Source organism: Prionailurus bengalensis, chromosome E2 (assembly GCF_016509475.1).
Source record: "Prionailurus bengalensis isolate Pbe53 chromosome E2, Fcat_Pben_1.1_paternal_pri, whole genome shotgun sequence".
NCBI lineage: Eukaryota > Metazoa > Chordata > Mammalia > Carnivora > Felidae > Prionailurus > Prionailurus bengalensis.
The window spans coordinates 55,572,452-55,588,574 of NC_057352.1; the positions used below are offsets into that span (position 1 = coordinate 55,572,452).

The following is a 16,123-nucleotide window of genomic DNA, read 5'->3' on the forward strand; positions in this document are numbered from 1 at the left end:
CCAAAGCCGTGCTTTCCTCCCTTCCCGACCAATCCTGTGAGGGGCTTCTGATCTGTTTAATTAAGCAAAGTGACCATTGCTCGCTGAGATGCTGAAAGCGTTTTTCACCGGTTGGACCTTTGAGATGTAAATGTTCCGTTTTATTAATGTCAGTGTTTCTGTTTTGTTTTGTCTCCCTCCTGCGCTCTCCATTCAATCCCTCAGAACACAAACTTGACTACCCAGGAGCATGAGAACATCATTGTGGTAAGTCTCTCCGGACCCTTCTCCCTCTGTCCACCTCTTGGGGCCCACAGTCCTTCCCCCCCCACCCCGATCTGAGTGCATTCTCGGAAGCACGTGTGATCCACCAGCATGGCGACCTTACTCAGTTTTGTCTTTTCTATCAAGCCAGACGAGTCTGCTTCCTGCCTTTGCACGTTTCAGAGCCCCAATTGATTGGGAAGGGGGATGTAATTATCAGTCGTTGAGGTTTGTAGCAAATGTGTCTTAATCGCCTCCTCCTTCCCGAGTGTGCCGCAGGGACTTGAAGGCAGGAGATGGCAGACAGTGTATAATGTATTCAGAGCCATAACCCTATTAGCTGAAAGGTAAGCATTCTCTTTCTTGCCCCAGGACAGATCTCCTAATTAATCCACAAATAGAACCTGGATTTAATTCCCTCTGATACGCAAAGTGGGGTAATATTTTCTGGGACTTGACTGTGATGTAAGCATCTTTGGCGTAAAATCTCTTCCTGGGTGATTTTAAGCTATGAAGTGTGACTCTCACTAGAGAGAAGAGAGAAATGAGGTTGCACCTGCCGGATGCCAAGCACCGATCTGTGTATTTGAATCTGTGCATAACTAAGACCGTTCCTGTTCCCGAGACGTTCATCGTCTGTTGTAGGAAGACACGTAGATCACTGCACAAATAGAGGCTTGTAGCATAGAGAGTGGAGTGATAAACTCACCCGGGAGAGAAGCCACTGTGCTTCTTGGAGACAGCGATGTCTGAGTTGGGTTTTGAGGGATCAGTAGGAGCTTGCCAGATGAGGGGCTCCTGGGTGGCTCGTTAGGTTAAGCGTCTGACTCTTGATTTCGGCTCCGGTCATGATGTCACAGTTGTGGGACCGGGCCCCACATCAGGCTCTGTGCTGAGCGTGAAGCCTGCTTCAGATTCTCTCTCTCCCTCTCTCTCTGCCCCTCCCCTGCTCTCATGTGTGATGACCGTCCACTCAGCCTCTGTCAAAATAAGTAAACTTAGTAATAATACATTAAAAAAAAAAAAAAAAGGAGTTTGCCAGGTGGCAAGACAGAGTAAAGGCCTTCCCGAGAGAGAAAATAAAATGTGCACAGAGACGTAAAACAACATGCTCTATTCTGGAAACATCAGCATTGCTGGAGCATACAGCATAAGGAAGTAGGGAAGCAGAACTTGAAACGGAAGTGGGAGGCCAAGCTTGGTGTGCACAGAAAGGACATTCGCCTGGGCCCGAGGTCCGGTGGCTGCAGCCTTTGAACAAGGACAGCATGCTAGACTCCGTGCCCCTCTGAATTATGGTTGCATGGGCCCTCCCCCTTGGCGCTGGCAGGCCCAGGCTGGAGAATCCCCTTCCTCACTCCAGCTGGGTCTTGTGGGCACCCGAAGAGGTGAGGCCTAGACTGTTTATTGTGGAGAATAAAGGCAGCTGGCACACTCAGTGGGTATTTGCTAAAAATGTAGAGGTTTTTGTTTTTTTTTTTATTTTCCTATGCTCCACCCTGACCACTCATTGCCTTCTCTCGCCAGAACAGGGGGGATGTCGACCTGGGCACCCCCCGTCCCCTACCACCACCTTTCTCTGGCATATTATTAACTAATAAACTCGTTGAAAAAACACTTGTCAACATGTAAGTGCAAGTATGTGCCGAAAACTCTGTGCCACAGGCTCAGTGCCACCATTGAGGGATTTATCGTGTGCTGGGAGAACCCGGCAGGTCAACAGACAATCAAGAAATAACACGGTCGGGGGTTGAGATTTGTTTGGAGTGTTAGTGGGGCGCGGAGGGCAGGCACCTGACATCCTCTGCCAGTGAGGGTACCGGGAGGAGGATGACGGAGGGCTCCTAGGAGGAGGTGAGCAAACCGGATATTAAAGGATGGGTAGGCAGTCCAGGCAGAGGGCCCAGCATGAGAAAGGCAGAGCAGCGAGGCGCTGGCTGGAGGAGAAGCAGGCAGGGACCTGGGCGCCGGGGAAGGTCTCCCTGCTGGGGAGTCCCACTATGGGTCCCACTATGTACTTCAGCCCTGGAAGAAGGGTGAGGGCTTTGGACTGGGGACGAGCCTGGGAAGAGAATTTTGATCTGAGAGATGCAGGCTGCTTTTACCCAGCTAATTTGGCTGGGCTGACCCCTTAATTGGGCTGGGCTAAGCTCCCCTGCTCAGCAGGCATGCCTGAGAACAGAGGAGAATGTGATCTGCGGTCTGACCCCCAGCCCTGCGTTTTACAGCCTGCCTCGCAGTGTTCTTTGTCACCAGCGCCCTTATCATTATTGGGAAGTCTCCTTTCGTTCCAGAGATTACATTATCTGATTTGACCCGTGGGCAATTAGTTTTCTCCCACTGGGGCTTGGTATTTTTTTATGTGATCGTTTTCATAAACACTCTCACGAGTAACTTGAGTTGGTCTTACTCAGTCCATCTGGGGTCAAGCATCTGTGCAGTAGGTAGGTGCTGACAGGAGCTGGCACGTCACTGGACGCGCGTCGACCCACAGTCCGAACCGCAACTGGGGTCCCACGTGCTAGTGAGGAGTGGAGGCTTGGAGCTGAATGTGAGCTCACGCTCAGAGCTGGTGCCGACCCTGGGCCCGCCCCATACGAGCTGTGACCTTGGGCGAGTAATGGGAGGACTTCTACTTTTATTTTATTTTATTTTATTTTATTTTATTTTATTTTTATTTTTATTTTATTTTATTTTATTTTATGGAGAGCCTGGGTGGCTCAGTCGGTGAAGCGTCTGACTTTGGCTCAGTGCATGATCTCACAGTTCATGAGTTTGAGCCCCGCGTCGGGCTCTGGGCTGATAGCTCGGAGCCTGGAGCCTGCTTCAGATTCTGTGTTTCCCTCTCTCTCTCTCTCTCTCTCTCTCTCTCTCTGGCCCTCTCCTGCTCACACTGTGTCTCTCTCTCTCTCTCTCAAAAATAAACATTAAAAAACTTATTTTCTTTTATTTTAAATATTGTTATTTTTTTATTTTTCTTTAACATTTATTCATTTTTGAGAGACAGAGACAGAGCATGAGTGGGGGAGGGGCGGAGAGAGAGAGGGAGACGCGGAATCCGAAGCAGGCTCCAGGCTCCGAGCTGTCAGCCCAGAGCCCGATGCAGGGCTCGAACCCATAAACTGTGAGATCATGACTGGAGCCAAAGTGGGACGCTTCACCAGCTGAGCCACCCAGGCGCCCCTAAAATATTATTTAAAAATACTTTTGCAAATATTCCATGAGTAAAATTTCATTAAAAAAGAAGAAAGGAAAGGATTTCACTCCATCCCAGTGTCCTCTTCAGAGACGGCACCTGGGACTTTCGGGTGACAGCAAACCCACACAGACAGACAGGGTTGTGGTTTTGTGTGTTCAGCATTAATGATGCGATGCTACACGTGTTGTCTCAGAGATGCTTTTGAGTCCTTTCATGCTTATCTGCCACAAGGTTTCTGGCCTCAGTATTAGTGAAAGTTGGGGACGGATCTTTCCTTGTGAGGTACCTGTCCTCCGTGGCCTCAACCCACTAGATGCCCGTAGCCCTTCCCGGTCGTGATGATCAAAAATGTGTCTCCGGGGGCGCCTGGGTGGCGCAGTCGGTTAAGCGTCCGACTTCAGCCAGGTCACGATCTCGCGGTCTGTGAGTTCGAGCCCCGCGTCAGGCTCTGAACTGATGGCTCAGAGCCTGGAGCCTGTTTCCGATTCTGTGTCTCCCTCTCTCTCTGCCCCTCCCCCGTTCATGCTCTGTCTCTCTCTGTCCCAAAAATAAATAAACGTTGAAAAAAAAAAATTAAAAATGTGACTCCGGACATGCCAACATCCCTTGGGAGGAAGAGTCAACCCTGGTTGAGAACCACTGGCCCACCCAGTCCTTTCTCTTCTACTGGCTCTAGAATATTTTTATTTAACCAGACGGCCATTCAGATCACTTTCAGCTAACTTGACATAGGAAGCCTCAGTCTCCTCATCTGTGAAATGGGTATGGTAACAATGCCTTTCTTACAGGGCTGCCGGGAAGTGTCAGTGAGCTAATGTACCTGACGTGCTCAGCAGAGGACTAGGCTTATAGAAAGAGTCCACAGAAATCTAAGCGCTTTTGATTAATCATACCTTTTGAAATGCTCATAACTCTGTGACCAGGACAGGCCTTGTAGCCTCCCTGACCCTCTGTCTCTTCATCTGTACAAAAGGAAATAACTCCCACTTGACCTCACAGAGTTGTCATGAGGATCGAATGAGGGAATAGCCGTGGAGGCACAGAGCCCACACCTCACGCCCACTCTGGGCACTTAAATCCTTTCCTCTCCTTTATTCCTTGACTCGTTCCCGAGAAAGAGGGGCCCGGCACGATTGAAGAGCTTCAGCCTTGCCTGTGGTACCTCCTCCCGGAGCTGGTCCAAGAGCGGGGTGTGGGGAGCAGGGGCATCCGGGGGGCGTGGGGGCAGGCACGGAGAGCCCCCACACAGCAGGCTGAGCACTGAACTTCTGGAAATGAGAGCAGAGCCAGAACCGTGGGCTGAGATCACGCTGGTGGTTTCGTTGTCTTTCGCTGCCCCGTTTCTCCTTCAGTGTGATTCCTGTCACCAGACAGGGCTGTTTATTTCCCGGTCGTGTGGAGGGCCGGGACTGAGAAGTCGCGTGGTGAATAGCTTAGCCTCCTGAGTCACCAACATGGGTTCATACTCTGGCTCCACCATGTTCTGACTGTGCCACCTCGGGCAGCAGACTCAATCTCTGGGGAAAAAGGCAAGACCCACACCCACCTCCCAGCACACGGTGAAGATCTCCAGGGGCACGGTCAGCACAGAGCCCAGCACGGGGGGTACCCAGAACGGCACCTGCTGCTGTGGGTATTACTGTTGGTCTGCGACCGTTGTCGGTCGGTGGTTTGTGGTCCGTGTGGCTGGGGTGGGGGAGACCGTGACAGGATGGCGGGCTCGGCCTCGCGGTCAGTGAGGTGCCCACCTACCCTGCCCCACACTGCCCGGGAGAACTTTCTGCCCTGGTGGAGGTATTCACTGGCTTCGTGTGACTATTGAGTCCTTGAAACGTGGTTCACGCAACTGGGGACCTACATTTTTTATTTTATTTCACTTAAAATCATTAATTTTATGTCAGTTAAAGTCTGAGTGGTCACATGTGGCTAGTGGCTACTGTGTTAGACCGTGCGGCCCTAGGCAGATAAGACCCGGGGCCTAATCACCAGCTGTTTGCCAACCTGGCTCGTGGTGCCACCAAGGAGAACCTCAGTGTCAGTGACTTACCCGTTCACAGAGGCGCGTTCACGTAGCTGGCCGAGTAACTGCCATCTTTTATTGGCCTCCAGTTACACTGCCTCTCCCTGATGGTCCCAGGCCAAGCGGAAGACCTTGCTGAGAGGTCCCTCCGCATGTCCAGAGGCGCTGCTGCAGGGAGCAGATCAAGGAGACCCTGTGAACCCAAGCAGGCGGGGTCGGAGCTGTGGGAGTCGGTGATGGGGAGAGCGTGTCCTCACAGAGCCCTCCTGGGAGTCGGGCCGGATCGCTCCGCCCCCCCTTGCCGCTGTGTCCAATGCAGCCCAAGACAGCCCCCCAGTGATGGTGGCCATGGCCTGCTGTGTTCCAGGCCATTGGGTTTATCCTGAGGCCGAGACTCCAAAGCTTCTAGAGTTTTCTCTCATCACATCCGCCCAACAACCCAGTGAATAGGTAACTCTAGTTCTCCCCATTTACAGGCCCGAAGGCAAATGCCCGAAGAGGTCGAGTTGCCCACTCAGGGTCATACGGCCTCGCAGTCTTGGTGCTGGGTCCTGGGTCCCCTGTTTCCTAATCTTGTGCCCAGTGTGGCAAATAAGAAAATGAGTGGACCTCACATAGATGTTAACCTTCCAGTAACTAACATTTATGGAGACCTGGCCTTATTTCCGACTCCGTGAGAGGTATTATAACAGGGGCTCCTTAACTAGGGACTCTTTTGTCTCCTGTGGGGCATTTGGCAGAGTCTGGACACACTTCTTCCCGTGGTTCAAATATCTTATTTGAGGTTTAGCAAAATCATTAAAACAGAAATTATGCAAAAAATAAAAATAAAGAATAAAAATTAAAAACACAAATTATGAAAGGGGAAGAAAAATCACGAATCACACACCATTCAGGCCATGGGAACCTTGTCCAGGAATGGCAGTGGGAACCGGTAAGAATTGGACAGCTTGCCTAAGAAGGCCTGGGGGAGGGTTGCGCCTGGGTGGGTCAGTCGGTTAAGTGTCCGAGTTCGGCTCCGGTCATGATCTCATGGTTCGTGGGTTAGAGCCCCGCATCGGACTCTGTGCTGATGGCTCAGAGCCTGGAGCCTGCTTCAGATTCTGTGTCTCCCTTGCTCTATGCCCCTCCCCTTCTCGTGCTCTGTCTCTCTCTCTCTCAAAAATGAATAAATGTTAAAAAAAAAAAAAATTTTTTTAAGACTTGGTGGGAAATGAACTCAAGGGGCATGAGATATTCAAACTCCCTTAATATAAAACCGAACTGTGCCCGGAGACTTTTACCGTCACAGCTGGCTGAGGGTTGCTCCTGGCATCTAGCAGGTTGAGCACAAGGATGCTGCAGAATGTCCTGCAAAGGGCGGGGACGACCAGCCCCAGATGACAGTTATCAGCACCTCCCACCCCCTTTTCCAGTGACTCTCTCTGCTCCGCTTTCCAGGCGGGAACTTGGGCGTTAAAAGAGACAAAATAGCTTGTTCGAACAGTTACAGAGCCACAAGTGCCACAACTAGAACTGCACCCAGGACTCTGCCCCCGGGGCCTGGGCTCTTAACCGCTCAACGGTCCTGCCCCGTAGGCGGGGACTGTTGATCTGAGGGGGACGTGCATGGACGTCAGCAGGTCACCAACCCCCTAAAGCTACCTGCGTCATCGTAGGTGTGTATTTTTCCGAGGCGGGGGGTCAGCCCAGAGCTTTTATCAGTTTCTCAGTGGGTGCCGTGAGCCCCCCCCCCCACGCCCCCCCGCCAGGTAGGAGTTCCTCCTAGAGATTCCAACTGACATTTGTTCGTTGTCTTCCAGGCGATTGCTCCTTTGCTGGAAAACAACCATCCACCGCCAGATCTCTGTGAATTCTTTTGCAAGGTATGGCGTCACTGAAGGAGGGCTGCGTTTGCAGGAGGCAGCCTGCCTCTGAGTGCGTGCTGGGGTCGGCTTGGTGCAATTTGCTGAAAACCCAGGCTTGCCCAACCTGGGTCAGGGCCCCACATGGACCCAGAAGGCAAGCCAGGCAACCTTCTCTTAGAGTTACAGCTCTCTCTCTCTGCCACACAGGTGATCAGGAAGGCCCAGAGTCCAAACCGGTGGGTCGGGGAGGAGCGTCCGGCTTTTCTCTGGACTATCTTTGTAGCTGTCTTGGGAGAAATGTGTAGCAGGTTTTCTGGGTTCCTGACGTCAGAGCTGGTTTATTATTAGCCCCGGCTCCTCTGAGCACCGGCTGGCCCACAGTGGGGCACGGCCACGGGGCTTTTCCTGAACAGGGAAAGCAGGCAGGGGAACGCCAGGTTAGCTGGGGGGAGCCACAGAGCGGGACATCCACTCCCGCGGACCCAGTGCCGGGCTCGCAGTGGGATTTACACGGAACACGCCCAGGGCATGTCGGGGACCAATCATCCGTCACTCTGAAAGCACACTTCAGTAGTCCGGGGACTGAACCAGCATGCAATCCTGTTTTGTTCTTTGCTGTATGACTTTTTTTTTTTTTTTTTTTTTTTTTATGTAATGAGTTGATGTCTTTGGAGAGATGCAGGGCCTAGGTTTGCTGCTTCCCCGGCGCTCCCCGGTCTTGCACCTGCTGACTCACCCTCCTCGTGCTCCCTCCCTCCCTTGCTTCTTCCACAGCCGCATGGTGTCCTCAGGGGGCGTGGACTGTGTCCACCAGTGAGCTGAGCACGCGGCATGGCCAAGCGGGCACCTGGGAGGCTCAGTGGTTTCTGGAGGGAAGGGATGGAAGACACACTCTCTGTGTGCTTGAGAGAGACAGGATTGCCTTATCCTCTCTGGCCTCATCTCTCCGTCAGGAGACCTTTTCCAGCAACCCACAGAGCAGAGGGTGGACCCAGCCTGCTGGCCCGCAGTGCCCGGGGCGCGTTCTCGATGCGCGTGTGTGGGCATGTGGCAGGGTGTGCCCTCCGGGCCCAGCGGGTGAGCACCTGTGCGTGTGTGCACACAAGCGTGTGCCGCACGGGCATCGGGCTCCTGTGCAAAATGGAGGCCCCCTCCTCCCCGGGGGCCATGGTGAGGCTGGAGACAACTATCAGGCCTTCTCTGCCCCCCAGTGCTGGAGGGCGACGCGCCCCAAGCAGGGTGGGGTCAGATGACCCAGTGTGTGGGCCCCCGAGAGGATGGTCAGCTGCTCCCTTACCTGTCTCAGCCGATCATCTCTCTCAGTAGTTTGTCTGATTTAATCCAAATCTCTTTATTCTGCTCTCAGGCTGTACAGCTTCTCCCAGAGTTCATGGTTTTCAAACCACGGTGGTTCTAGAACACTGGACCTCTGTTCAAAGCAAATCATACCTGAGGGTTCCCGGGTAGCGCAGTTTGAAAAATAGTGAGGTGGAAGAGACCATTCTTTCTGGCATTTCCTGATAGAACTCCTACTGGTCATATACAGAAGGCAGCCTGCCCTTTGGAACCAGGGCTCCCAGCCCCTGGGGCCTGTGAGCCTTCAGGCTGTTTTCCCTCTGGGGGGGGGGGGGCGGTCCAGCCTCAGTGCCTCTCCCACCAGGAAGCCTTCCCAGAGAGGGGAACCTGAGGGGAACAAAGCCACCCCCACTGGGTCCACTCTGGGCCAGCTCACTGGACTTGCCCGGGCAGCCTCACCTACCAGACTTTGAAGTCAGGACCCCACGATCTGAGGAAAGTTTATTCATCTTGGGTTTCCCAGGAAAGCCCTGATTTCTCATATCCCAAACTCAGCACCTACAGGCCTGGGCAGGTTATAAATGTGTCGGGAGGGATGGGGCCTGGTCTGTTCCACCTGAAGGTCTTCAGTTTTCATTTGAAACACAAAACACCACCGTGACGAAATTAAAACACATCTGAGAGGTGCATTTGGCCTCACACTGCTGCCAGCTTATTAAAGCCAACAACCGAAAAGCCACAGAGCTTTCAAGATTCTGGTGTCCAAACACTGAGACCCCTGGTGTTCTTGCACCCGGGTTTCAAGACACTCCTCTGTCACACCATGCACTCTGAATCTTGGTGCCGTGAAAGCGGCACTGTATTAAATAAGGATTGTGTCCAGAGCTGACGCCTGTCTATACTATCTAAAACAGCCTTGGATTTTAAGATCAAAACAAAAAGCAAACAAAAGATCCCTTCCTCACTTTTCTTACGGCAAAAAGAAAAAAAAAAAAAGAGCAAAAGCCGTGCACCAGTATTGAGCAAGGGAATACAGGCATCAGTGCTGGGTTCCCTGCCCCTGAGCCCTGCTAGGAGCCACAGTCCAGGCCCGATCAGCCCTGGCTGGGCCCTGCCAGCTCGGCACTGACCGTGTCCTTCTGTCTCCCCAGCACTGCAGAGAGCGGCCCCGGTCCATGGTGGTCATCGAAGTGTTCACGCCCGTGGTCCAGAGAATCCTCAAGCATAACATGGTGAGTTCCCCTGACCACCCCCCGCCGGCCCCAGACTGCAAAGCCAGTCTTTTCTTTCCCTTTTCGCCAAAGATTTGGGGAAGGGGGTTGGCTGTCCTGGCCTGACCGCCAGGGACTGGGGTTGGGATTCTGTCTAAGCTGGGGTGTTAACGCAGCCTGTCCTCCTCGGCCATATTTTTTTTTTTCTCGTAAGGCAACAAGAAGGATCTTTTCACAGTAAAAATAACAAAAATAGTGCGTCTGGGGGAGAAGAGAGAAGTTTCCGTGTGTAGAATCAGAAATAAGGTCTACAGATGCTCGGCCCTCAAGAAGGGGAAGTGGAACCCCTCACTTCCTGAGTGGGGGCTGGGCTGTCCATAATGGTGTCCTTCCTGATGCACAGTGTGGAAGGGGGAGGAGTGATTTTGTGATGGAGAAAGCGGACAGTCACAGCCATGGCCAGGCAGTCAGGGTCATCAGCAGCAGTGACAAGTCATGTGAGGGCGTGCCCCCTGGCTGTGATGTGAGGGGAAGGGCACCGTGCTGCTGAAGAGCAGCAGTGAGAAATGAGGGCCAGTGTCCAATGTGCCTTACCGAGCCAGCCCCCAGCCTGGACTCAGGTCCCCTGGGTGACGTGGAGGCATCTGTGTGCTGTGGCGCTAAATCAGTTGCAGGGTACCCATAACTCCTGCCCCCTGGCCTGTCAAGACTTAGCATGTGAAAACAACTGTGGAAAGGGGCAACCCACAGTTCACAAGTAGCCTTCCTGTCTCCACACCGTGTCCCTAACCCCAATCCGAATGGCAGCGTAGGGCACAGGTGCGGTTCCTCATCCCGCACCCGCGGCAGACATCATTAATCGATTACAGCACTCTTCCCGCAGAGCCCAGAGGTAGCTTCAGAATCTATCCCAATACAACATTCCAGGCAGACACTGGCAACTGAACTGTGCTGGCACGGTGTGAATTCTGTTCACCATTTTCTGCCCTGAGCAATCACGTACCATAATTGAATTGTTGCTTATTTCTGAGATCCTCCTTGATTTGAGATAAATGCACTTCTAGTTTTCTGAACCCAGGGGAGAGAGATACTCCGCCCAGTTCTTTCTCCAGGACCAACAGAGAAATCTCCATGGTGGTGGGGGGCCGGGGGGAGCATGGGTTTCTGCCCTGATTGGGGCTTTTATGGTTTCAAGGGCTCTCTCTCTAACTTCAAGCTTCTGAGAGGAAAGGATTTCTGATCGTTAACTTTAAAATCACCGTGCATATGGCGTGAGGTGAGGGTTGCACCCCTTCAGAATCCAGAGCAGAGGTTCTGGGGTTTCCTTTGCGAAGGACCTCTCTTTCACAACTTGTCAGTGACAGCCAAACCCCCAGGGCATACTTGTCTGGGCCCATGCCTTCTCGGGACGTAAACATTTCTGCGTGTTCCACGGTTGTCAGTAGTCTGTTTAATAAGAGTTCTTATGGGACATCCGACTTCCAAGGGGAAAAAGTCAAAATTCAGGCAGCCTCCCACAGCGTAACCATACAACGTCTCCCTTATATTTGGTTAGTTATGGGCTTAGAGTGTTGACCATGTAATAATTTTCTGGATAAGATTCAGAATAGCTCCAGGGCAAATCCAGAATTTATAGCATCTGTTGTGGCCTGGCAGAGATCAGGGACCTTCGGGCATGAATCCTCACTTCAGTTTTTACAAACTCCCCAAGGGATCCTCGCGTCTGGGGATGCCATAAAGCTTTGCAGGCCCGCTCTGCTCTCGGTATCTACTAATTACACGCTCTGAACTCTGTCAGAAGACAACTATAGACAGGACAGAGGGGGGTTCTCTTTCTGCAGAAGAACAGATGTGTGGTGAACAGTGATCGTGGCTAATGCTAGGCATGGGAAGTATGGTGGGCCTTTCAGGCCCCTTTAATGCTCCCGGAAGCTGATTTACTAGCCATGGGCCAGATGCTCGGCTGGAGCTGGGGCTCTCAGCTGGTGTGGGGCGTCTCGTCGCTGGCCTGCCACCAGCCACGTGTCTGTCAGCATAGCATGAGCAGTGACTTCTCTTCACCCCATCAAGGAGGCATTTGAACACTGGGGAAATGGAGAAAACCACACACCGCAGAGGTGTTCTGGGATCTCGGGGCTTCCCTTATCCTCAGAGCGCGTCTTCTGCAGATATATCACGCGCCCCGTTTCATGGATGCGTAAATTGAACCTTAGAGAAGAGTCTTAGAGTGTTACTCACTGGACTGAGATAAAAATTAGATACAAATGGAAGCAGTCCTCTAGAATGTTCTCCTAGAGATTCTAAACCTGTTAAACTGTATCCTCAAGAATGAAGGTGGTCCCTGTGCCCACATGCCATTCGTTGGAGTGTTCTTGTGGCAAGGGAAGCAAGATGTGGCTGTGGTCCCTAGTGGACCACTGAGTGACCAGACCAGATTCCAAGAGGAACATTTTTGGCTTTTCCGTAGAGGTAAAATGTCGTCACCCATATGTCAAAAGGCCATCAGACCCTTCTGTAAGGTTTATTTCCAAGAAAATGACCTTGACTGTCCAGACATCTACTCTCGAAGATAAGGACAGTTACCTTTAGCAGGGTTGGGTTGAAGCAGTGTTCCTAGACTCATAAGCCCTCAGAAGTGGAAGTGGGCGTAGAGATGGGTTATTACAACCCTCAGAGACCATCATGTCCTGAGAGGGGTGGGTCGGTCAGCCCAAGGCCACACAGCTTTCCTGTCACCCTTTTCCAGGGCGTCAGGGGACTTTAGACGCCTTCCTCAATTTGGAAGCTCGGTCAAGCTCCAGGCTTCTCTTCGCTCAGGGGCCTCATCTAGCCCGATGCCCTGTGTGTGTGCCTGGGACTGTGTGTGTGTGTGTGTGTGTGTGTGTGTGTGTGCGCGATTGCACACGAGTGTGTATGTTCCTTCGGCTCTTTCCCCGTGGTTCCTTCTGCCCTCCTCGTGTAAGGGCACACTCGTGGTAGGAGAATGGGAGAAGACGAACCCCCTCATTGTCCTGAGGACCCTCATTCAGCCTCTTTACTCCAGGTGAAGACGCAGCTCCAGAAGCTTCCTCGTGTGGGCTGGCGGGAGGGCGTGGGAGGGACGTGTTTCTACTCGGAGCTTTCAGGAGGGCCGGCGGGATCAGTTGGATCTGTGAAGACAGTCTCGCTGTTTTACCTGAAATTAGACGCTGATCCGGTGACGTCTTATTGAACGGGTTCCACCGAGCGGGGGCAGGAGGAGGGCGGAGGAGTTTGGAGATGTGACTCTTCCCTCGGATGTCTTCCCGGTCACCCTCGTCACCACATCGACTTGCCCGCCCCCCCCCCCCCCCCGACTGTTCAAAACCCAGCCCACGGGTTTAGAAGTCCACGAACAAAGCTGCGGGCGGGAGCGCCGCCCCCCTCCCCCCCCCCCATTCCACCACCACCCAGACCCCTGCCCGTGACCCTGGGAGTGGAGGCAGCGCCCTCTCCCGGCGGACGTTTCCCCTCTCTGACAAGTCCCTGAGCCAGCGCCACCGAGGAGATGACCCCCCCTCCCCCCCCCCCCCCCCCCCCCCCCCCCCCGCCTCAGCTGCACTGGGTCACGCGCCCCGTGGGGGGGCCGTGTCGGGGAAGCCTAGCGGGCCCAGGCGTCGGCTGGAGCCGCGCTCCGGAGCAGGCGGGAGCCCTCGGCCTCGCTCGGCGCCCCGCAATTAGGCGGCCGCTGAGCTGAGATGCCGGGGCCCAGGCCGGGCCGCGGATGGAGACGTCACCCCGGGGCCTCGTCCTGATGTCGAGCGGATTTACCTCCCCTCCCCCTCCCCCCACCCGCGCCCCTTTCGCACGGACCCCCCCCCCCCCAGCCCACACGCCAGCCCCCTGTCGCCCCACCCGCTCGCCGTCCAGGGCACACACCTCCCGCCCGGGCCACGACCCTGACACACGTACACCGCACGTCTCCCACACACGTCCTCACACGCCCCACGTCTCATGCCACGCATGCGCGCGCGCGCGCACACACACACACACACACACACACACACACACACACCTCTTCCCACACCCCACGTCTCTCTCACACACAGCTCCTCCCACACCTCCTATCACACACACACCTCCTCCCATATCCCACATTTCACACACACACACACACGCCTCCTCTTACACCCCGCGTCTCTCACACACACGCCATTACCTGTCCAGCCAGCCTTTCTCCGAGCTTGTCCCTCCACTTTCATCGGCCTTTGTGATTCCGTGTGCCATCTGAGGGCGGCTTTTTCTGCAGCCAAAATGACAAGATCATCAAATGCTCCCTAAGTATTTCCTGGAGCCCAGTGGGCAGCTGGGGTCGGCCTAGAGCAGCCCAGGACTGGGGACCCTCTTCCCCCCCCGGGGCCACGTCTGCTTCTTGGACCTCCTTCCTACCCTCTTGCTCAGGGGAAGGAACAGGTGTCTTTTCGTCGCTGATGTCTGGGGACACGCGGAGTTGCATCTGTCCAGCGCTTCCTTTACCTCCTGCGTGCCCCGCGGAGTCCCAAAGCCCTCCCCCGAAACCGATGGCCCTAGATTGGGTATCCCCTGACTTTGCCGCGTTGAGTGAGCTGAGATAACAGCTCACAGAAAGCAGGGGTCCCAGAAACAACGAGAGGGGGCTGCTGGGGACGAGTCTCTGGCTCCCCCAAGGGTTGCGGGGGGCCCAGCCCAACACCCGCAGGCCCCCTCCCAGGGGTGCAGAAGGGAAGCCCCGGCTGGACTGCCTTCTGAGCACGTCTGTGCGGCACGCCGACCCCTGCCCTAGCGCGGGCTGGGCCGCTGCCGTGCCCATGAGTTCGCCACAAGTCCCAGAAGAGCCTTCAGTGTCAGGACATTTGCTCACCCCCGCGGGCGGCCATCAAAGGGGGTGCGCGAGAGCGTGACGAGGCCAGCCTCCTGAACTGAAAACCGTGTGCTGGGAAGAGGAGTGGGCCGGGGTCTCGCCGTTGCCTTCGACACCAGCGGTTGTGGGCCGAGCAGGGTCCCCCTGCCCCTCCCGGGCCCCCCGCCCCCTCCGCAGCGTGCCCAGCTTCTCCTTCCGCTCTCTCCGCAGGACTTCGGGAAGTGCCCACGGCTGAGGCTGTTTACTCAGGAGTACATCCTTGCCTTGAACGAGCTCAACGCGGGGATGGAGGTGGTGAAGAAGTTCATCCAGAGGTGGGTCTCCCAGCGGGACCCCCGCCCTGCCGTGCCTGCCAGCCGGCCTTCCTCTCCACCCCAGAGCTGCGCGTCCGCTGACGCCCCGAGGGAAGCCGGGGGTGTATCTGGGCCCTGAGCATCCGTGTTCTCTGGCGGTCTCCGGCACTTACTAGCTCCGTGACATTGAGCCAGTTGCCGTACCGCTCTGGTCCCGTTCACGCCGCGACCCGTAGGAGTTGTTGCGTAATTAAAGATGATGTAATATGTGAGGAGGCCCCTAGCGCAGTACCTGGCGCTCGGTAGGAAGTCAGGAAACGGCAGTCGTCCCGAATAATAGGATTATTTCCGTGGGTCCACCTTGGGTCTAGAAGCACTGAGTGTGTAAGGAGACAATACCCCTGAGGCCCTGCAGAGCCATCACTGGGGACTTGCACAGCCACCTCCCCAACTTGGGCAAGAGGAAGCCGGAGATGCTGGTTCTTACTCCCTTCCAGTGTTTCGGAGGAGTGGGGTTGCTTTTTCTTTGACTTTTAAATTTTCTCTCTGTGCCTTGGTTTCCTCCTCTGCAAACTGAGAACCAGAGTGGGCGCTTCGCCCAGTTCATGTGCAGACCCCGTGAGCTAATCCACGTAAACGCCAAGAACTGTGCGGATGTGACGAAAATGTTCGCGACAGTTGTCCTCACTCCTCTCATCATTTAAGAAAATCAAAGCAGCCTGTTTAAGCCGGTTTTGAAACTATGCGTTTCCTAAATAGACTCACCTAGAATTCACGAAGAATTTCTAAACCCAAATGAAGTGTCCTTCTGGAGGAGCCCTGGTGGCTTCAGGGTCCCTTTATCAGGACCCAGTTATGGTTTGTGAAATTTTTTCAGGTTAGGCCTCTCTTACCTCCGGGGGCCACGGTGATTTTCCAGGAATGTTATGGGTGTTATTCCCAGATACCGAACAGCCCTGGGAGAGGGGTGTTAGCCTCGCTTTACAGATAAGAAAACTGAGGCACAGGGATAGCCATGGTAAATACCTATAGCTAGCATCCAGGGAGGACTTAGCAAATGTGCCCCAGACGCCATGCTGGGCCAGGGTGACTGTAATAATTTTTCTTTCAAAGCAGGCCACTTTGGGGAGTGAAATGCAGTATCACGAATGATTAT

General features: G+C 54.2%; 1 protein-coding gene across 3 annotated transcripts in view; it reads left to right on the forward strand.

The window, feature by feature from the left end:
* LOC122494513 (c-Maf inducing protein) overlaps nt 1–16,123 on the forward strand; it is a 235,114-nt gene that overhangs the window by 185,659 nt on the left and 33,332 nt on the right. For all 3 annotated transcript variants that reach the window (XM_043599750.1, XM_043599753.1, XM_043599752.1), the window contains 4 exons: nt 205–246; nt 7,265–7,327; nt 9,757–9,837; nt 14,885–14,988. In XM_043599750.1, the coding sequence (XP_043455685.1) occupies nt 205–246; nt 7,265–7,327; nt 9,757–9,837; nt 14,885–14,988 (290 nt within the window). The remainder of the gene's footprint in view (nt 1–204; nt 247–7,264; nt 7,328–9,756; nt 9,838–14,884; nt 14,989–16,123) is intronic.